We start from the raw sequence: 21,866 nt of genomic DNA, 5'->3' as shown, positions 1-21,866 counted from the left end.
TCCAATTTATCCCGAGTACGCTGATGCCCCATATGTGGGGTAACCCACTGTTTGGGCGCACGGCAGAGCTCAGAAGGGAGGGAGCACCATTTGACTTTATGAGCGCAAAATTGGCTGTCGTGTTTGGAGACCCCCTGATGTACCTAAACAGTGGAAACCCCCCAATTCTAGCTCCAACCCTAACCCCAACACACCCCTAACCCTAATCCCAACCTCATCCATAATCCTAATCACTAACCCTAACCAAAATCACAACCCTTACCCCAAAACAACCCTAATGTCAACCCTAACCATAACCCTAATCAAAACCCTAAATCCAACACACCCCTAATCCTAATCTCAACCCTAACCTCAAACCTAACCCTAATCCCAATACACCCCTAATCACAACCCTAACCTTAACCCTAATCCCAAACCTAACCCTAATCCCAAGCGTAACCCTAATGCCAACCCTAACCCTAATACCAACCCTAATCCAAACCCTAACCCTAATCCTAGCTCTAACCCTAACTTTAGCCCCAACCCTAGCCCTAACTTTAGCCCCAACCCTAACCCTAGCCCTAGGGCTACTTTCACACTTGCGTCGTTTGGCATTCCGTCGCAATCCGTCGTTTTGGACAAGAAACGGATCCTGCAAATGTGCCCGCAGGATGCGTTTTTTGTCCATAGACTTGTATTGCCGACGGATCGTGACAGATGGCCACACGTCGCGTCCGTCGTGCACTGGATCAGTTGTGTTTTGGCGGACCGTTGGCACAAAAAAACGTTCAATGAAACTTTTTTTGTACGTCGCATCCGCCATTTCTGATCGCGCATGCGTGGCCGTAACTCCGCCCCCTCCTCCCCAGGACATAGACTGGGCAGCGGATGTGTTGAAAAACTACAGCTGCTGCCCACGTTGTGCACAATTTTCACAACGTGCGTCGGTATGTCGGGCCGAGACATTGCGACGGCCCCGTACCGACGTAAGTGTGAAAGAAGCCTAACCCTAAGTTTAGCCCTAACCCTAAATTTAGCCCCAACCCTAACCCTAAATTTAGCCCCAACCCTAGCCCTAACCCTAGCCCTAACCCTAGCCCTACCCCTAACCCTACCCCTAACCCTAACCCTACCCCTAACCCTACCCCTAACCCTAACCCTAACCCTACCCCTAGCCCTAACCCTACCCCTAGCCCTAACCCTACCCCTAACCCTACCCCTAACCCTACCCCTACCCCTAACCCTACCCCTAACCCTACCCCTAACCCTAACCCTAACCCTACCCCTAACCCTACCCCTAGCCCTAACCCTAACCCTACCCCTAATTTTAGCCCCAACTGCTGTTCTCCTGCCGGCCGGCAGATGGAGACAGATGGCGGGCGCACTTGGCATGCGTCCGCCATGTTCTGCTGCCGGCGGCCAGGAGGAGCAGCAAGAGGATCCAGGGACCTAGGTGAGTATGCTAGGGTCCCCGAATCCCCCTATTTCTCTGTCCTCTGATGTGCGATCACATCAGAGGACAGAGAATTACACTTTACTTTTTTTTTTGCGGTCGCCGGTAAACAGTTAATTACCGGCGATCGCAAAACAGGGGTCGGTAATACCGACCCCGATCATGCTCTTTGGGGTCTCGGCTACCCCCGGCAGCCGAGACCCCAAAGATTCTCCCGGTGCCGGCCGGCGGGCGCACTGCGCATGCGCCCGCCATTTTGAAGATGGCGGCGCCCACCGGGAGACACGAGGAGCATCGGGGGAGCTAGGTGAGTATTGGGGGGCCACCTGGGACCCCTTTTCTCTGTCCTCCGATGTGCGATCACATCGGAGGACAGAGAAATTAAAAAGAGATCGCTTTTTTTTTTGCGATCGCCGGTAAATGGTTAATTACCGGCGATCGCAAATGCGGGGTGGGTTAAAAAACCCCCGAATCATGTTCTCTGGGGTCTCGGCTACCCCCGGCAGCCGAGACCCCGGAGAAAATCGGCCTCTGGGGGGCGCTATTGACTTTTTCCACAGCGCCGTTAATTAACGGCGCTGTGGTTTAAGTACCCTTAGCGGCCGCCGTTAAAAGGCGTATCGGCGGTCGCTAAGGGGTTAAATATAAACTGCAGTGTGAAAGACTACAAACATATTGGAGAATTTGATAAGTGCATATATGTAATCCCATATGTCACCAATTCATGGAAATTAATGAAAGCTAAACACCCAGATAAACACTAGTTCCTATGTAAAAAGAAAAAAGTAAACAGATAGCCATAGAAAGAAATAAAAGCGTCACTCTTTATTAAATGAGAGCATTACATGTAGCCATGGTGGAAAAAAATTAAACGTGAGTCGCTGAAATGGAATTGGGACACGAATACCCAATGAGGTTAAGTAGTTAATAATATAACGTATTAATGGTCAAATAATAGGTTCTCAAAAAATATATAGAGCCCAGAAGTGCTAATGAATGTATCAAAGGAATAAATAGCATATGTAAAAGGAGCAGTGAAAGCTGTGTGCATCTATAGAAATAGATACCCATCACTGGGATGATGATAAAAGTATAGTACCTACAGAGAGTCCTCCTATGGGTGTGGCGCCCACCCCGACACCCGTTTCACACTTGCCTTCTCTATAGGAACCATACTTTTATTATTATCCTAGTTGTTAGGGGTCGAGTTCCTGCCTCTGCACAGGGGGAATCTCAGGCCATCTCCGCTGCGGTCTCCCATTCTTCTCCTGTCACAGTAGAGCCTGCTTAGCAGAGACATCGATCCCAGCGTCTCGCTCAGTCTGACTCTGTGCTGAGAGTTACTGCTGCATTTCCTGCTTCTGCCATTGAAGTCAGTGCTGGGCAGCGGCGAGGAGACGCTTCTGGGTCTAAGTCCTGTTTTTCATGTTCTGAGCATGCCCAGAGTAAGATCTCTCAGTGGAGATCGAGGGTCACATGATCAGATACTGCAGCTAAGGTCCTGTAGGTGCTAGGACTAAATCCTGCTTTGCACTCTGAGCATGCCCGGGGCAAGATCTCTCAGTGGAGATCTGGGGTCACATGCTCAGGTACTGCGGCAACTCTATTGGTCCTTCTTTGGAAGGTCCTAAACGTGCTGCAGCTATTTAAGGCTCGCATGGCCGCACGGCCATGCGCTAGTATCAATTCTAATATGTGCTTTGCGCCAGTGTGGTTATGTATGTTTGTATTCAGGGACCCGGCTGAAATAAGCCCCTAGAATGCTGGCACCTCCGGCGAGGAGATTGTGTGAACGTGATTCAGGGACCCGGCTGAAATAAGCCCCTAGAATACCGGCACCTCCGGTGAGGAGATTGCGTGTGTGCATAACCACTGACTGCTATCAGTTCGGCAGTAAGCTTGTGCTCCTGTGAGGTTAACAGGGCGCAGTGCTTTCCTCTCGCGGTTGCTCTGTGAGGTAACAGAGCTAGTCTATACCGCGAAACAGTGCCGCCATTCACTAGCAGCAGGTTCCTCCTGCATGGTGGACCCCGGGCTGCGAACGCACCATTCATAATAAACATCTATTTTACTGGGTGCGTTCCACTAGCCCTAACGTAATACTACCGCCAGGGTCTGGCTTGTAAATGGCGGACGATCAGCGTCTACAGCGGTACATCCAGCAGCTGCAGGGTAGGTTGGCGGCTCTAGAGCGCGCAACCTCAGCTGTGGACGTCACTGCTGTCGCTGTTCAGGCTGCAAGTGTAGCTGCAGCCAGTTTGTCCACTGCCACCCCTGCTCCAACTTTATCTCGTCTCCCGCTTCCAGACAAGTTTGCTGGTGATAGTAAGCTATGTCGGGGATTTGTGAGCCAGTGCTCCATACATCTTGAGCTGCTGGCTGCATGTTTTCCTACGGAACGGGCGAAAGTGGGATTCATTTTATCCCTTTTGTCGGGCAGGGCGTTGGAGTGGGCAACGCCACTTTGGGAACATGATGATCATGTGGTTCAGAGTGCTCCTCTCTTCCTGGACGCTCTGAGGCAGGTCTTTTTGGGACCTCGTGTCACCCACGATACCGCGCTCCAATTGTTGGCAATTACTCAGGGTTCGTCCATGGTCAGCCAGTTCGCCATACAATTCCGGACTCTAGCTTCTGAGCTGGAATGGCCAGATAAAGTCCTTATTCCGGTGTTCTGGAAAGGACTGGCAGATCATGTAAAGGACGCCTTGGCCACCAGGGAGATTCCCGCCACACTGGAGGAGCTCATTACTATATCTACCCAAATCGATCTCCGTTTTAACGAACGGAGGTTGGAGCGGACCCAGTGTAGGCAGAGGTTTCGGCTGGCTCCCACCTTTGCCAAACCTCTAGAATCTCCTGTTACGGCGTCCGACTCCCATGAGGCCATGGAGGTCTCTCGAGCGGGACCTAGGTCTCAGACCGCTCGAGTACCTGTGGTGTGTAAAAATTGCCAGCAACTGGGACATTACGCTAATAAATGTCCACGGCGGTCGGGAAACGATCGCGTCTAGTGACCATTGGAGGAGGTTCACTGGACACAGCGGCATTTTCCTCCGAGTTGTCCTTTAAAGGGACAATCCTGTTAGGCTGGTTTCACACTTGCATTTCAAAACGCATGCATTTAAAAAAAAAAAACGCATGGTGGAAAAATGCATGTAAACGCGTGCAAACGCTGCGTTTTTTGACGCATGCATTTTTGCATGTGGTGAAAAAAACGCGGCGTTTTGATGCGTTTACATGCGTTTTTTCATGCGTTTGCATTTTTTAAACACATGCTGAGAAATGTGTGACAGCTGCCAATCATCAAAATAAAGTAAAAAACCCACTATAAACAGAAATAGTTAGGGTTAGGGGTAGGGTTAGGGGTAGGGATCATAACCCTAACCCTAAAGGGATCCTAACCCTAACTCTAACCCTAAGCCCAAAGAGATCCTAACCCTAACCCTAAAGGGGTTAGGGGTAGGGTTAGGGGTAGGGATCATAACCCTAACCCTAAAGGGATCCTAACCCTAACCCTACCCCTAACCCTAAGCCTAAAGGGATCCTAACCCTAACCCTAAAGGGATTAGGGGTAGGGTTAGGGTTAGGGTTAGGATCCCTTTAGGGTTAGGGTTAGGGGTAGGGTTAGGGTTAGGGTTAGGATCCCTTTAGGGTTAGGGTTAGGATCCCTTTAGGGTTAGGGTTAGGATCCCTTTAGGGTTAGGAGTAGGGTTAGGGTTAGGGTTAGGATCCCTTTAGGGTTAGGGTTAGGATCCCTTTAGGGTTAGGATCCCTTTAGGGTTAGGGTTAGGATCCCTTTAGGGTTAGGGTTAGGGTTAGGATTCCTTTAGGGTTAGGGTTAGGATCCCTTTAGGGTTAGGGTCAGGGTTAGGATCCCTTTAGGGTTAGGATCCCTTTAGGGTTAGGGTTAGGGTTAGGATCCCTTTAGGGTTAGGGTTGGGGTTAGGATCCCTTTAGGGTTAGGGTTAGGATCCCTTTATAACCTTTATGGTGGGGGTGGCATATCACTGTGTTTTCTGTCTTTTTTTAATAAAAACGCATGCGTTTTTAAAGCAAACACATGTGCTTAAAAACGCATGCGTTTCCATTGACTCCAATGTATTTTTTGACACAAAAAAAGCATGAAAACGCATGCGTTTTTAAGTGTCAAAAAAACGCCTCTCAAAAATACTACAAGTTGCATTTCTGAAAAAGAACGCATGCAGCAAAAAAACACATGCGTTTCAAAATGCGACCAAACGCGTACAAAAAAACGCATGCGTTTTCAATGTTAAATATAGGGGAAAAAACGCATGCGTTTTTTTGTGCAAAAAACGCTGCAGACAAAATAAGGCACATCCACTCATACAGTAGAGCTTTGTGTGGATTCAGGAGCAGAGGGAAATTTCATGTCTTCTGCTTTTGCTCTGTGCCACGCAATACCTCTGGTAATGCTTGCCAAACCAGTAACTGTTAGAGTGGTGAATGGGTCGACACTTCCATTACAAATCACACATCAGACTGTCCCTTTCACGTTAGCTATGTCCCCATCCCACCAGGAGATTATTTCCCTTCTTGTCCTTCCCGAGGGAATGGATGAGATTCTGCTGGGAATACCCTGGCTCCGTTTCCACTCCCCACATATTGAGTGGACCTCTGGGAGGATATTGGGTTGGAGTGAATCCTGTAAGGGCAGATGTGTGAAAGAGTGCGTTCATGTTTCCACCTCTGAGATACCCGCAGATCTCTCTTCTCTCCCCAAATACTATTGGTCCTATGCAGACGTCTTCTCCAAAAAGGCCGCGGAGACCCTTCCGCCTCACCGTCCTTATGACTGTCCTATAGATCTCTTGCCTGGAGCAGAACCTCCTCGGGGACGTGTCTATCCCCTCTCTCTCCCGGAAACGGAGGCTATGTCCCAATACATCCAGGAGAATTTGGCAAGAGGGTTTATTAGGAAGTCAGTATCACCAGCAGGGGCAGGGTTCTTCTTCGTGCAGAAGAAGAATGGAGTATTATGTCCTTGCATAGATTACAGGGGTCTTAACACCATCACCGTTAAGAATAAGTACCCGCTGCCCCTGATTTCTGAGCTTTTTGATAGGCTACGGGGAGCTAAGGTATTTACCAAATTAGACCTGCGGGGAGCTTATAACTTGATTCGCATCCGTGAGGGGGACGAATGGAAGACGGTGTTTAACACCAGAGATGGGCACTGTGAGTATCTGGTGATGCCCTTCGGGCTCTGTAATTCCCCAGCCATTTTCCAAGACTTTGTCAACGATATCTTCCGGGATATGCTTTCCACCTCGGTCGTAGTCTATCTGGATGATATTCTCATCTTCTCTCCAGATATTGACTCCCACCAGAGAGATGTTGGCAGAGTCTTCGACCTCTTACGGGCAAACTCTCTTTACGCAAAGTTGGAGAAGTGTGTGTTTGAGCAGGAGTCTTTACCTTTCCTGGGCTATATCATCTCCGCCCAGGCATTGGCTATGGATCCTGCCAAACTACAGGCTGTGATGAACTGGCAAGAACCCCATTCGCTTAAAGCAGTGCAGCGCTTTATGGGGTTCATTAATTATTACCGCCAGTTCATTCCTCACTTCTCAACTTTGGTAGCTCCTTTGGTAGCCCTCACCAAGAAGGGAGCGAATCCCAAAGTGTGGTCTGAAGAGGTCTCTAAGGCCTTTTCTTCTATTAAGTCCCATTTTGCTAGCGCTCCCATCCTACATCGTCCCGATGTCGATAAGCCATTTATAATGGAGGTGGATGCCTCTTCCGTTGGTGCAGGAGCAGTCCTCTTCCAAAAGGATGCTCAAGGTCGGAAGCATCCGTGCTTCTTCTCCAAGACCTTCACACCAGCGGAGAGGAATTATTCCATCGGGGACAGGGAGTTGCTAGCGATGAAGTTGGCTTTCTCAGAGTGGAGACATCTCTTGGAGGGGGCTCGTTTTCCCTTTCAAGTTTTCACAGACCACAAAAATTTGCTATATTTGCAAACAGCCCAGCGGCTAAATTCTCGCCAGGCCAGATGGTCCTTGTTCTTCTCCCAATTCCACTTCACCCTCCATTATCTCGCTGGGGAGAAGAATATTCGTGCTGACGCCCTTTCTCGCTATGTTGTGTCATCTGAGGAGGAGGAAGGAGAGCCTCGGCTTATTGTCCCTTCTGAGAGCCTGAGAACCGTGGCTCTGGTGTCGCTTGAGTCTGTGCCTCCGGGCAAGACTTTTGTGCCCATAAATTTGCGACCGGAGGTTCTCTCTTGGGCTCATTCCTCCAGGGTGGGTGGACACTTTGGGACAAAGAGGACATCTGAGCTGCTGGCGAGGACATACTGGTGGCCGCATATGCTCCGAGATGTCAGAGTTTACGTTCTGGCGTGTGTCTCATGCGCCAAAAATAAGTCTCCTCGACACCGGCCGGCTGGGTTACTCTATCCCTTGCCTGTGGCAGACAGGCCCTGGGAGATGGTCGGGATGGACTTTGTAGTGGGTTTGCCCAAGTCTCGCGGCTGTACCATCATTTGGGTTATTGCCGATCATTTCTCGAAAATGGTGCATTTGGTGCCGCTTACACGGTTACCTTCTGCACGGGCCTTGGCAGCGTTGTTCATAAGACACATCTTCCGCCTACACGGCATGCCAGACAAAATTGTCAGTGACCGGGGTCCCCAGTTTGCATCTCGGTTCTGGAGAGAGCTTTGTCGTCTTCTCAGCATTGAGTTAAATCTCTCTTCCGCATATCATCCCGAGATGAATGGGTTGGTAGAGAGGGCCAATCAGACTCTGGTCACATATTTGCGACATTTTGTTTCTGCCAGGCAGGATGACTGGACATCTTTATTACCATGGGCAGAGTTCGCCCTTAACAACGCTGTAGCCGACTCCACTGGTCAGACTCCTTTCCTCCTTAATTACGATCAGCATCCGCGTGTTCCTGTGCCTATGCCCGTGTCCTCTGCTGATTCCAGGGTGGCAGACTGGGCAGTGGAGGCACAGGACATTTGGGACCGCACTCAGGATGCCATTTGGGCCTCCAAGAAGAGAATGAGGTCCTCCGCCAATGCACATCGGCGCCCTGCCCCGACCTTTGCTCCTGGCGATTTAGTGAGGCTCTCCGCCCGTAACATCAGGGTGCGTGTAGAGTCCACTAAGTTTGCACCTTGCTACTTGGGTCCCTTCAAGGTTCTCGAACAGGTTAATCCTGTGGTCTCCCGTCTAGCCCTTCCTCCACGCCTTGGTATCACCGATACCTTTCATGTGTCCCTCCTTAAGCCCGTATACATGTCCCGGCTTTCTGAGTCATCTGCCGGAACATCAGGTTCGTCTACGGACGATTTCGAGGTGAACGCTATTTTGGGGTGCAAGGTGGTACGTGGCAAAAAATTTTATCTGGTGCACTGGAAGGGTTATGGCCCTGAGGATAGGTCCTGGGAGCCTGCTGAGCACATTTGGGCTCTGCAGCTCATTGTTGCCTTCGAACGTAGCGATGCCCAAGGAGGGGGCGCCATGTTAGGGGTCGAGTTCCTGCCTCTGCAGAGGGGGAATCTCAGGCCATCTCCGCTGCAATCTCCCATTCTTCTCCTGCCACAGTGGAGCCTGCCCAGCGGAGACGTCGATCCCAGCGTCTCGCTCAGTCTGACTCTGTGCTGAGAGTTACTGCTGCATTTCCTGCTTCTGCCATTGAAGTCAGTGCTGGGCAGCGGCGAGCAGACGCTTCTGGGTCTAAGTCCTGCTTTTCACGTTCTGAGCATGCCCAGAGTAAGATCTCTCAGTGGAGATCGAGGGTCACATGATCAGATACTGCAGCTAAAGTCCTTGTAGGTGCTAGGACTAAATCCTGCTTTGCACTCTGAGCATGCCCGGGGCAAGATCTCTCAGTGGGGATCTGAGGTCACATGCTCAGGTACTGCAGCAACTCCATTGGTCCTTCTTTGGAAGGTCCTAAACGTGCTGCAGCTATTTAAGGCTCGCATGGCTGCACGGTCATGCGCTAGTATCAATTCTAATATGTGCTTTGTGCCAGTGTGGTTATGTATGTTTGTATTCAGGCTCCTAGAATGCTGGCACTTCCGGCGAGGAGATTGTGTGAACGTGATTCAGGGACCCGGCTGAAATAAGCCCCTAGAATACTGGCACCTCCGGTGAGGAGATTGCGTGTGTGCATAACCACTGACTGCTATCAGTTCGGCAGTAAGCTTGTGCTCCTGTGAGGCTAACAGGGCGCAGTGCTTTCCTCTCGCAGTTGCTCTGTGAGGTAACAGAGCTAGTCTATACCGCCAAACAGTGCCGCCATTCACTAGCAGCAGGTTTCTCCTGCACGTTGGACCCCGGACTGCGAACGCACCATTCATAATAAACATCTATTTTACTGGGTGCGTTCCGCTACCCCTAACACTAGTGATGAATATCTCTTTCTGTAGATGCACACACAGCCTTTACTTCTCTTTTTACCTATACTGTTTATTCCATTGATACATTTATTAGCACTTTTGGGCTATATATATTTTTTTAGAACAAGCCTATTATGTGACCATTAATACGTTATATTCTTAACTATTTAACCACCAGTGGTATGCGTGTCCCCATTCCATTTTAGTGACTTACTTTTTATTTTTTTCTACTATGGCTACATGTAATGCTCTTATTTAAAACACCACTCCAGTGGATTTTTTTATTTCACCACTGGAGTGTTACCACTAATGTAAGTTCCCTGTGCCTAAGATTATACTCACCAGCTGCCGTCTTCAGCTGTTCCAGCTCCTGCTCCAGTCCCGATCCGCCATCTTGTGACCACAGCTTCTGAGTGACCAGAAGACAGAGGTAATGGTCACAAGCTCTCAGTATAAGTCTATGAGAGCCTTATTCTGGCCTCATTCAGGACCTCATAGACTTACACTGAGTAGTGACTTCCGGCTCACGCAACAAACACTGCTATTATCCTGCAGGTCGTAACCAACAGAACCCCGAATGGAACAGCACCAATATGTCATGGTTTGGACAGGGTTAATGCCTGGCCCTCTCAGGGTTATTTGTTATGGCCTCCTCTTGGATCTGGGAGGGATATTTATACCCACTCTGGACTAGGATTCTCTTTCTTTTTGTCTGTGTGGCTTACCCCCTGTTGTTCGTATGCATACTGTGTTGTTTATTTGCTCTCCGAGCTTGATCTGGTCTGTTTTATCCACTCAGCTTTCTGACCTCCAGCTTCCACCTGACTATCCTTCTGTCTCACCCTCAAGTACCTCACTTGTCCCCTGGTTATTTACCTTGGCACGTTTTACTACTCTCTGGCGTCGTTCGCCTCCTTTGTACCTTGGTGCCTGGCTCCGCCCCTGGCCACTCCCCCTCTGTCACATGGTTCAGGTCCTGCTTGTTACCTAGTGAGTTCTCACCGTTCTGCTCTGGGCTCCCTTACTGCGGTGAGTAGCCTCCCGGCAGTAGCTACACTAAGGAGCCTTGACATTATAACTGGCCATACAGTCTCTTCCAAGTGGTTAGGTGAGAGTTTATTATGGATCCGGTATGGGCTCTCATGGGGCAGTTTAATGAGCTCTCCCAACTTATGCAGAAGCTGTCCACGGAGCAGCCCTGGTTCACTCGCACCAACAGGTGCAGAGAGATGTGGTGGGCACTCTACAAGGTCCTGTTCAGTTGGGGACTCGGGATGGGGGCCCCACTGATGTATCCCTAGTGGACCCCGAACCACCGGTAAAGTTACTTGACAATTTTTCCGGGGATAAAAAGTTGTTTAGGGTTTTTAAAGACAGATGCAAGTTGTTTTTTGAGTTACGTCCCCGAGCTTCTGATGATGAAAGGCAGAGGGTGGGGATTCTTATGTCCTTGTTAAGGGGGGCCCCAAAGGCATGGGCTTTCTCTCTCCTTCCCTCTGCTTCTGAACGTAAGTCGGTGAACCTGTTCTTTAAAGCTTTGGGGCACATTTATGATGAGCCGGATAGAGTGCATCTGGGAGAGGATAAGATGATGAGTGTGACACAGGGGAGGAACTAAGCCAAATGGTTCTGCTCAGAGTTTAGACGCTGGGCCGCTGAAGTATCCTGGAATGACGCTGCCCTGAGGGGGTTGTTCCGCAGGGGCCTGTCTGACCATTTACAGGACACTCTGGCATTAGACTCTCCCCCCGATACCCTAGAGGATGCCATGACGCAGGCAGTCCATATGGACTGGAGGCTCTGTGCTAGAAGAGTGATGCAGCAGGAGACCTCATTATATTCCAACCTGTGTGACACTGCATCCGTCCCTGAGCCCATGGAGGTTGGGGCAATCTCGATGACGGAAAGAGAGAGAGAAGACACCGCAGAGACAACCAACTATGCTATTACTGTGGAGCCTCTGGACATTGGAAAAGGGACTGTGCCTCTTGTCCTTCTTCTGCTAAAGCCATCGGGAAATGCCTAAGTCTGGGTAACAATTGAGGAAGCTGCCCAGACTACCAGGTACATTTTTCCTCACTTGCTAAAATTTTGCTTCAGGTGGAATTGGAACTTGCTGGTGGTCCTGTCATGACTACCTCCTTTGCTGACTGCGGTTCTACCATTGACCTTATCGATGCCCGGGTAGTGACTCTTAATAAGTTAGGGACAGTCAGGCTTAAGGATCCTGTTAAAATTGTGGCTATTGACTCGTCTCCTCTCACCCGGGATGGAATTTGTTTCATGTCTGAAGTTTTTTCTCTGAAAGTGGGTTCTACTCATGTGGAAACATTAAGTTGTTTTGTTCTGGATAATATGACTGCTGGACTGGTACTGGGAGTGCCTTGGCTTCATTGCCATAATCCTATCATTGATTAAGTGACGGGGAGTTCAGTCAGTGGGGATGTAAGGATAACAGTATATGTTGTAACCTGGTACCTCTTGTCACCCCTGTAAAGTCTTTGTCTGTGTCGTCTGTCGGTCTGGAGGATATTCCGGAGTACCTGAAGAACTTTGCAGACTTGTTTTCCAAAAGTGAGGCTGAGGCGCTTCCACCACATAGACCTTTCGATTGTGCCATTGATTTAGTCCCGGGAGCCAAGTTGTCCAAGGCTCGCCTGTTTAATTTGTCCGGGCCTAAGCATCAAGCTATGAAGGAATACATTAGCAGAGAGTCTCCGCAAGGGGCATATTCGGCCTTCTGTTTGACTCATGGCAGCCGGGTTCTTTTTCATAGAAAAGAAAGATGGTGGTTTGCGGCCGTGCCTCGACTTTCGGGAACTGAACAAGATTATGGTAAAAAACACATACCCTCTTGCCCTAATCCCCGATTTATGTAACCAACTCATGGGGACCAAATGTTTCTCTAAGCTCGATTTACAAGGGGCTTATAACCTTATAAGGGTCCGGGAAGGGGATGATTGGAAAACAGTTTTCCTGACGACTGAGGGGCTGTTTGAAAACTTAGTTATGCCCGTTGGTCTCACTAAAGCTCCAGTAGTTTTTCAAAATTTCATTAATGTTTTTTTCTCTGATCTAATTGGGCGTTATGTGATCATCTTCCTGGATGACATTTTAGTGTGATCAGTGGACAGTCAAACCCACTTGCACCATCTGGGAATGGTTCTTAGGAGACTCAGTGAGAATCATTTATATATTAAACTGGAAAAATCTTCATTTTTTGTGCAAGAACTGTCTTTTCTGGGTTTAATTGTGTCAGGGGAGGGATTCTGCATGGATCCTAAAAAGGACCAGGCTATTACGGATTGGGTGCAGTCTCACGACTTAAAGGGCCACTGTCACCCCCCTCCAGCCGTTATAAACTAAAAGAGCCACCTTGTGCAGCAGTAATGCTGCATTCTAACAAGGTGGCTCTTTTACTTTTGTGTTCATGTATTACTAAAATAAAGCGCTTTGAAACTTTTCAAAAATACCTATCTTTGTCCACGGAGGCGGGTCCTCAATCCCCAGCTTGAACGGTACTCTGCCGTCACTCACATCTTCAGGGGCTTTCGGCGCCGCCCCCTCCACGCTGTTTTCTCTTTAAAACTGGCGCCTGCGCTGTGTAAAACTTTGTGGGGCAGGCGCAGTAAGCTCTGGCGGTCTGACGTCCCAGCCAGGCTTGCAGACTGTGCCTGTGCTGGCAGTGTGGCCACCCACCTCGGGAATCCCTGCCCCGCCCTGTGTTATACATTATGCACAGTGCGGGGCTAGGATTCCTGGGCATGCGCACTGCGTGTGTCAGACTGTCACCCAGGTCCCCCGCCTTACAGCCTCTGTCTATTCAGCTGATCGTCCCGGCGATTGCTATGAGGAGGAGGAGGCACGTTTGGCAAAGAAATTTCAAGACTTCTTTTTTGAGTGCGACTGTTGTTGTCCAGGACTTCTGAGGTGGGGGCAGTTTTGTCTCAGGGTCCTTCCACACTCATTAATCTGAAGACATGCACCTTCTTTTCTAAAAAAAAATTCTCTCCTGCCGAGAGAAATTATGATGTCGGCAGTAGTGAATTGTTGGCAGTTAAGTTGGCTTTTGAAGAGTGGAGGCATTTCCTGGAGGGGGCCGTCCACCCCATTACAGTTATCACTGATCATAAAAATTTGGCCTATATCAACTCTGCCAAGAGATTGACCTCCAGACAGGCTCAGTGGGCACTTTTTTCTCGATTTCAATTTACCATCACATTTCGCCTGGGATCTAAAAATATTAAGGCTGATGCTTTATCCCGAAGCTTTGATTCTGTGTCTCCTCCAGAGCTTACCTACTCCATTCTTCAGCCAGAAGTAGTGGTTAGGGTTGAGCGACTTTTAATTTTTTCGGATCGAGTCGGGTTTCGCGAAACCCGACTTGGTCAAAAGTCAGGTCAGGTGAAATTGGCCGATTATTGCGAAAAGTCGGGAGCCGACTGAAACACGAAACCCAATGCAAGTCAATGGGGAATCAAAGTCGTCAGTGAGTGGAGGACAGGAACACACCTACAGTGCCCATTTTAATGCCCAAATCATCAATTCTTATTACTTAAGCTTGTCAATCTTAATTTACTTTATAATAATAGTTAGGCATTGAAAACTGGGGGTCATTTGGCTAAAGTTGTGGGGGGTAGGGCTGGCTCAAGATTTTCGTGGGCCCAGGAAACGCGAAATACGTCACGGCGGTGGAGCAGGAAGAGGTAAGTATTTCAACTTTGCAAGTGCTGTGATCCTGAGCAAGCAGGGGGGCCCACTCGTTGGCACTGGCACAGGGCCTCTCATAGTGCGGCGGTGTGTTTGATGGCATGTGGCGCCTCCCACTGCCAGAGACACTTTTGCATACTATGAGGGGCCCTGTGCCAGTGACATTGCCAACGAGTATGCCCCCCCACCTAATGAAGGAACCTGCACTTTAATCTGCATCTTCCTCTTTGCCCCCGTGTAAGGTGGTATAGTATGCAGGAAGTGGAACCTGACTTTCAGCAGGGTTAGATTCTGGCTGTGTAGAGTGCAGTGGTCTGGGTCAATGTACCAGCAGACTCATCTAGCAGTGGCTGGGCAATGGCAGGATGAGGAAGAAACACAGATATAGGCCCAAATAATAAAGTAGGCTAAATGCAGTTCAAAATTGGTAACAGGACTAAACAGGCGGCATTGCTTTGTTCAGTGGAGGACAACTGTAATGACTGGCAGATACAGTAGGCCCAAATAATAAAGTAGGCTAAATGCAGTTCAAAATTGGTAACAGGACTAAACAGGCGGCATTGCTTTGTTTAGTGGAAGACAACTGTAATGAGTGGCAGACACAGTTAGTAGGCCCAAATAGTAAAGTAGGCTAAATAGAGTTCAAAATTGGTAACGGGACTAAACAGGCGGCATTGCTTTGTTCAGTGGAGGACAACTGTAATGAGTGGCAGACACAGTTAGTAGGACCAAATGATAAAGTAGGCTAAATGCAGTTCAAAATTGGTAACAGGATTAAACAGGCAGCATTGCTTTGTTCAGTGGAGGACAACTGTAATGAGAGGCAGACACAGTTGGTAGGCCCAAATGATAAAGTGGGCTAAATGTCTGTCAAAAAATAGTTCATAAATAAACAGGTGGCATAGCTAGGTACTGAGGTGGGCTCCTCTGCTGAGTAGCCTAATAAGCTACAGAGCTGATGCACAAAAATATAGCCTCAACTGTCCCTGCAAAAAAATGGTGGTGTTGGACAGTGGAAATTGCTACAGCACAAGCAGTTTGGGGGTTAATCTTCCCTCCCTAACTATATCCCTTCTTCTGATGAAGCTGCAGCAACCTCTCCCTATGCTAAGATCGGCAGAAGTAAGATGGCAGTCGGCATGCGTGCCCCTTTATAGCCCCTGTGACACCGCAGAAAGCAAGCCAATCACTGTCATACCCTTCTCTAAGATGGTGAGGACCGAGACCTATGTCATCACGCTGCCCACACTCTGCGTCCTCCTTCATTGGCTGAAAAATGGCACTGAAAGCGTCATACGAAACGCGACTTTGGCACAAAGATCGCCGACCTCATGGCTAATCCCACACTAGGATCGGGTCGGGTTTCATGAAACCCGACTTTGCCGAAAGTCGGCGATTTTTGAATTTGTCCGATCCGTTTCGCTCAACCCTTGTAGTGGTGGCTGAAATCTCATATGATTTGCAGAGAGAGATTTTGGAGGCCCAAACCCGGGCTCCTGGTAGTAAACCTCCAGGTAAATTGTTTGTACCGGAACAGTTTCGTCTCAGAGTCCTGCAGGAGTTTTACGATTATGTGTTAAGTGCCCATCCTGGAATTGCAGCTTCTCGGGGGGCTGTAGCTAGAGGTTTCTGGTCGCCCTCTGGGGTATCAGATGTTAAAAAGTTTGTGACTGCATGTGGGGTGTGCGCCCGTTCCAAGAGTTCTCATACCGAGCCGGCAGGGGAATTGGACTTTATCACAAATCTCCCTCCTACCAGGGGCTACTCAGTGGTATGGGTGGTGGTGGATAGGTTCTCCAAACAAGCCCTCTTTGTACCTCTACCCACATTACCATCTGCTGAAACCTTGGCCCGCTTATTTATACAGCGTGTTGTTTGGTTGCATGGAGTGCTTGTGAATGTGATGTCGGACAGATGTGTGCAGTTTGTGGCCCGGTTTTGGAGGGCTTTTTATAAGAAGCTGGGGATTACGCTGTCTTTCTCCTCTGCCTATCACACGAAGTCTAATGGACAGACTGAAAGCACGAACCAATCCTTGGAGCACAATTTTGAGATGCCTGGCCTCTTCCAGACAGGAGGACTGGTGTGAGGTATTGCCCATGGCAGAATTTGTGTTCAATTCTCGTGTAAGTCAGTCCACTGGAAAGTCTCCCTTTCAGGTCAACTATGGGTTTGACCCACATTTTGGGGAATTTTCCCGCATGGATTCAGGTTGTCCTTGAGCCGAATGGATGGTACAGCATTTGAGACCTCTTTGGAGGGAGGTTCAGACTAACATCTCTAAAGCTCAGAAAAGATACAAACGATTTGCAGACAGGAGGAGGGGGTCAGGTCCAGCATTTGTAGTAGGAGAGAAGGTGTGGTTATCCACCCGTAATATCAGGCTTAAGGTACCCTCTATGAAGCTGGGCCCCAAGTTTATTGGTCCATACAAAACTGTGGAGGTAGTCAATCCGGTGGCTTACAGACTACAGTTGCCCACCTCCTTCAAAATATCTGATGTCTTCCACAGGTCCCTGTTAAAACCAGTGGGGACAGTTAGGGAAGATTCCTCACCCGATACTCTGCCAGTATTGGTAGAGGGACAGCTGGAGTACGAGGTAGGGCGCATCATTGACTCCCGGTAGGTGCGCCGGAAGCTCCAGTATCTGTTACATTGGAAAGGGTATTCTCTTGAGGATCGGTCACGGGCCAGTTCGGTGCACACTGATCGTCTGATGCGGGCCTTCCATGCCAGATATCCAGAGAAGTCAGTGGCCCCCCGTTAGGGGGGGTACTGTCATGGTTTGGACAGGGTTAATGCCCTGCCCTCTCAGGGTTAATTGTTGTGGCCTCCTTTTGGATCTGGGAGGGATATTTATACCCACGCTGAACTAGGATTCTCTGTCAGTTATATTTTTGTTTTGTCTGTGTGCCTGACCCCCTGGTGTGCGTGTGCATACTGTGTTGTTTGTTTGCTCTCCGTGCTTGATCTGGTCTGTTTTATCCACTCGGGTTTCTGACCTTCGGCTTCTACCTGACTATCCTTCTGTCTCACCCTCCAGTACCTCGCTTGTCCCCTGGTTATTTACCTCGGCACGTTTTACTACTCTCCGGTGCAGTTTGCCTCCTTTGCACTCCGGTGCCCGACTCCGTCCCTGGCCACTCCCCCTTTGTCACATGGTTCAGATCCTGCTTGCTACCCGGTGAGTTCTCCTCCATTCTGCTCTAGGCTCCCTTACTGCTGCGAATAGCCTCCCTGCAGTAGTTACACCTGGGAGCCTTGACACAATAAAGCAGAAGATAGCAGCTGGTAAGTATAATACTAGGGACAGAGGCCTTAGATTTGTGGCACCACTACAGTGGTAACATTAAAAAAAAATTGCTGGAGTAGTGCTTTAATAAAGATTGATGTTTTTACTTCTCTCTATGTTTAGTTGTGCACTTTTTCTACATACGAGCTAGGTAAATAGCATTTTTGGGCAGGAAACACGTTCCTTTTAAATATCGTTATTCAATTATTATCAACTCATTTCACTTCAAACTTTTGCTAGATTGTTAAACTTATTAGATTTATATATTTCCAATAGGATTTATTTGCTTTAAGTAACCCCGAGCCATATGCCATACATACAATTCAGGACTGACCAACCTACCAATTCCATTTCATATTTACCACTGAGGTCTGGTATTTTCCTACTACCCTTTCATCAAAGGAATTGTGCGTGTGTGTGTGTGTGTGGGGGGGGGGGGGGTAGAAGGGGATAAGAATTCCTCCATTAGCCAATAAAGGGTTCATGTCCACTGCAGAGCCATGTGCACAAGCCAGTATGACAGTACACAGTGGCTCCTTAGTATGGACCCACACCACCTGTGCATGCTATGGTGCCACCCTACGGGTGTTGGGTGACTTAATGAACCCTAAGGGGACACATCAAGTCTTATATATCTGATGAAACATCCATGCAAAATATAATATAAAATTATGTCTAAAAGTTGAGACATACGACACAGTGGAAGCCCCAGGCACTCTCTATGGGAGTCGTATTACAGTTGTGAACAAGATCATGAAACCTTAGAGACCCCCATTGTGAATTTGATCAAAAATTCAAAACGCATAATATGTGAGCTATATTTTTTGTATTAATGGTGTATAAGACATATGTCTGAAAACAATTTGCTTCATAATTTGTGAAATTAGCCCTAATACATATGCCCTAGAATCTACGGATATAATTTTACGTTTAGCTATTGTTCTGTACTCCTATCTGATCCTAAATAAATGGAATATAGCCTACAAGTTAATGGACTATTCAAGTGCTGGAGCCATTACTCATGCCTTTGTTCTTTGTGCTTGGCATTTTCTCACATCTCTTGACATGGAAGATGAGATGATTAACTATTGTCTGTGAAGAAGCCAGTTGAAAAAAATCATGGCGGAAGTAATAAATTATACCTGGTCAGGTGCTGAGATACGATTTGCGCTCCATGGGTCACAATCTCTGTATACTGAAAAGAGAATGAGGCCTGAAAGCACAGCACAGGCAAGAATGGCCCATAATCCTACCAGGTTAAGGTATAGGGACCTAGAAGAATCAAATTAGAAAGTTTTAGTTTTAAGACAACTGCTACAATGGAGATAAGAGAGGGGGTTAATAATCATGTGAAGACCTTGAATTTCTACATGAAAACATGAATAATGTGAGGGACTTCAAAAATGATCTTGAATGTCTGGAAAAAAACAGTCTCATATTATCTTGACATAAAATCTCTCCACCTTATTAAGTACCGTAAGTAAACCTTTAACATAACAAAGATGACTTGGCAGAGACAAACAACTTGTCCTTGTTCTGATGAGAAATGAATTAAACCGTTGCACACTGTGAATCATTGTCAGTTCAATTTGCACAATCTGGGAATTAAGACCACAAAATAACTTACAGTTTTGCATGAAATCTGCTCTTGCAAGCAATGTATCTTTGGACTTGAGACTGATTAACCCCGTAGATTCCAGTCCACAAAAATGTTCCACCAATTATTATTGTCCAAAATGTGTGCCTCCGAAGTGGGTGTGGATCAAAGCTGTAGAAACAAAAGAACATGAATGTGACCCCTTTATTGGCTGACGGATGAAAGCGCATACAGGTATTCGCAATAAATAACATAGGCATGAAATTGTTTCCCTTCTCTTTTTCAGTAGCTAGAGAAGGAAGTTGTTCCAAAGCATTTTATCATGGTTACTTTAGGTTCTGGAAATGCTGGAAATTAATAATGATATTATTGCCATAAGAGCTAGGGGGAAGATTAATGTGTTTCATGGTTCTTAATGTGTGACCTTCTGTCTGACAAACAAAGCTAGACATTACTATTGTGCAACACTATGGCCCCAATTCATCAAAATGGGGGAGGAGGAATGAGCAGTATGGAAGGGAACAAACAGAAAAACATTGTGTAGAGCTCTGTAACAGATCAACACAGCTCAGCTCTGCTATGTAATATCCACCATGTTGATGCAGCTTGTGTCTGTGAGCTTAAAAGTGTGTGGAGTGCAGACATTCCCCTCTTTGTGCTGTGCTGCCTAAGGGAGAAATAAATTCAATTCATCTTCCCTCAGCAGACAGTGAATTGCAAGTTACAAATAGAGCATTGTAGTGGTGTCCACGCTGTGCAGCGTCGAGGCAGTGACCCAAGCAAGTTAAAAACAAAACGTGTTTAATGTCCAAAAACCTCACACAGTGCACAGTACGCTGTATCTTCCAGATCGCAGCCAGGTGAACAAAAGACAGTCCGGGATCATTTGCCGTGAGCGTCGACACTGCCGTGTACGCAGGGGTGCCAGACCCTTTGGCTCCTCTTCACCCTGTGTTGCCTCACACAGGGAGTGCTTTGGAGACCAACTGCTCTGTCTGCTTGCAAGACCAAAATTGACACACCCGAAACTCTCCCTGCAGGGTTATTTTTTCCTTCTGCCAGACTCTGTGGTCATGGGCCACTTGTAGGATCCGGGCTGGAAGATACTGACCCGCCCCACTATCTTCCTGCAGTCTGTTTCAAAAATAAAAGCCCAAGCCAGTTTTCTTGAACAATTCCTTGGTCAAATAGCTTGACCAGGTTCAAACATACTTTTATTCTGCCTTGTGACTCACAGGCAACCTGCTGTGAACAAAAGGTACTCCAGCGGATTTAGTACACTTCTGAGCGCATCCTGAGGGACACATAGCAGCCCTCACATATGACACCGGTGCCTGCCTCACATACCCCCCCCCTCTGTTCAAACTTGAGGGGTTGAACATTTGTCACCATATAGGGGGCCCGTGACAGGGCATCCGCATGTCCCTGAGATTTCCCCGCCTGATGTTCCACTTAAAAACTAAAGTTTTATAGGCACAGGAACCATCTGGTGACTATGTTGTGAAGAAACCAGATTGTATCTTAATTTCCCAGACAACCATGTTTTTTGCAAACCAAAAGAACTGGCTTTTTATCTGTATATTGGCTTGTGAATTTAAGTGTTTATGTCTGGTGGGTCAAGAAAACAGACTTGCCAACTGATATACTATCTAACATACTGTGTAAGTCTGTAATAGTGACTGTACATAGGGTGTGTTAGCTTTGTTTATTGATGTGTGCTTACATGCTAATAGTGCTACTTAATCCCATCACCATTGTTTACCTTATCTTGATGTTGGACTGAAGGACCCTGAATAATTCTAAAAATAGCTTACATGCCTTGGGTATAAAAAGACTCAGAGATCACATCCTGGGAGATGGAAGTAACACAGAGCTACCAGCTGGACATTCTGCAAACGACCCAACAGACAAGAGAAAGGACTGCAGTCAATTCATCATGGCACCATCACGAGGGACAATGATCTATGATTCTATAGGAAACAACCTAGGGGTTTTCGGCTCCAGTTGGAAGGACACAGATCTGATCCAGTGACCATCTCTGAACCATGGATATGTTTGGAGAAAGCCAGGTTTGGGACCCGCTGTTCCCCTGGTTTCATGGAGATGGTCAGATAAGCCAGGTGGTGACTCTTGTGTAAACTGGCTTTGGACCTTGTATGGACTCTATGTACAGTTCTTGGTCATCTCCCTATGCTTGTCATTACCCCTTCTCTGTGCGTGCATCCACAGATGGAGTAGCGACCCTGGGAGCTCTGACATCATGTAAACTGGCTTTGGACCTTGTATGGACTCTATGGACAGTTCTTGGTCATCTCCCTATGCTTGTCGTTACCTCTTCTCTGTGCGTGCATCCACAGATGAAGTAGCGACCCTGGGAGCTCTGACATCATGTCATACTGGAAATACATGGAGACGCAGTGATCTTTTATATGCGCCCATGTAACCAAACAATCCCAG

At 47.9% G+C, this 21,866-nt stretch overlaps 1 protein-coding gene across 1 annotated transcript in view; it reads right to left on the bottom strand.

Annotated features, from left to right (window-relative positions):
- Positions 1-21,866, bottom strand: part of LOC138675777 (sodium-coupled monocarboxylate transporter 1-like) — a 126,760-nt gene that overhangs the window by 80,649 nt on the left and 24,245 nt on the right. The window contains exons 6-7 of the mRNA XM_069764296.1: positions 19,440-19,580; positions 18,955-19,084 (exon numbers count right to left, since the gene is read on the bottom strand). Coding sequence (XP_069620397.1) covers positions 18,955-19,084; positions 19,440-19,580 — 271 coding nt within the window. The remainder of the gene's footprint in view (positions 1-18,954; positions 19,085-19,439; positions 19,581-21,866) is intronic.

This window comes from Ranitomeya imitator, chromosome 4 (assembly GCF_032444005.1).
Source record: "Ranitomeya imitator isolate aRanImi1 chromosome 4, aRanImi1.pri, whole genome shotgun sequence".
NCBI lineage: Eukaryota > Metazoa > Chordata > Amphibia > Anura > Dendrobatidae > Ranitomeya > Ranitomeya imitator.
The sequence above is the reverse complement of the archived record's forward strand: the minus strand, read 5'-3'. Positions and strand labels throughout refer to the sequence as shown.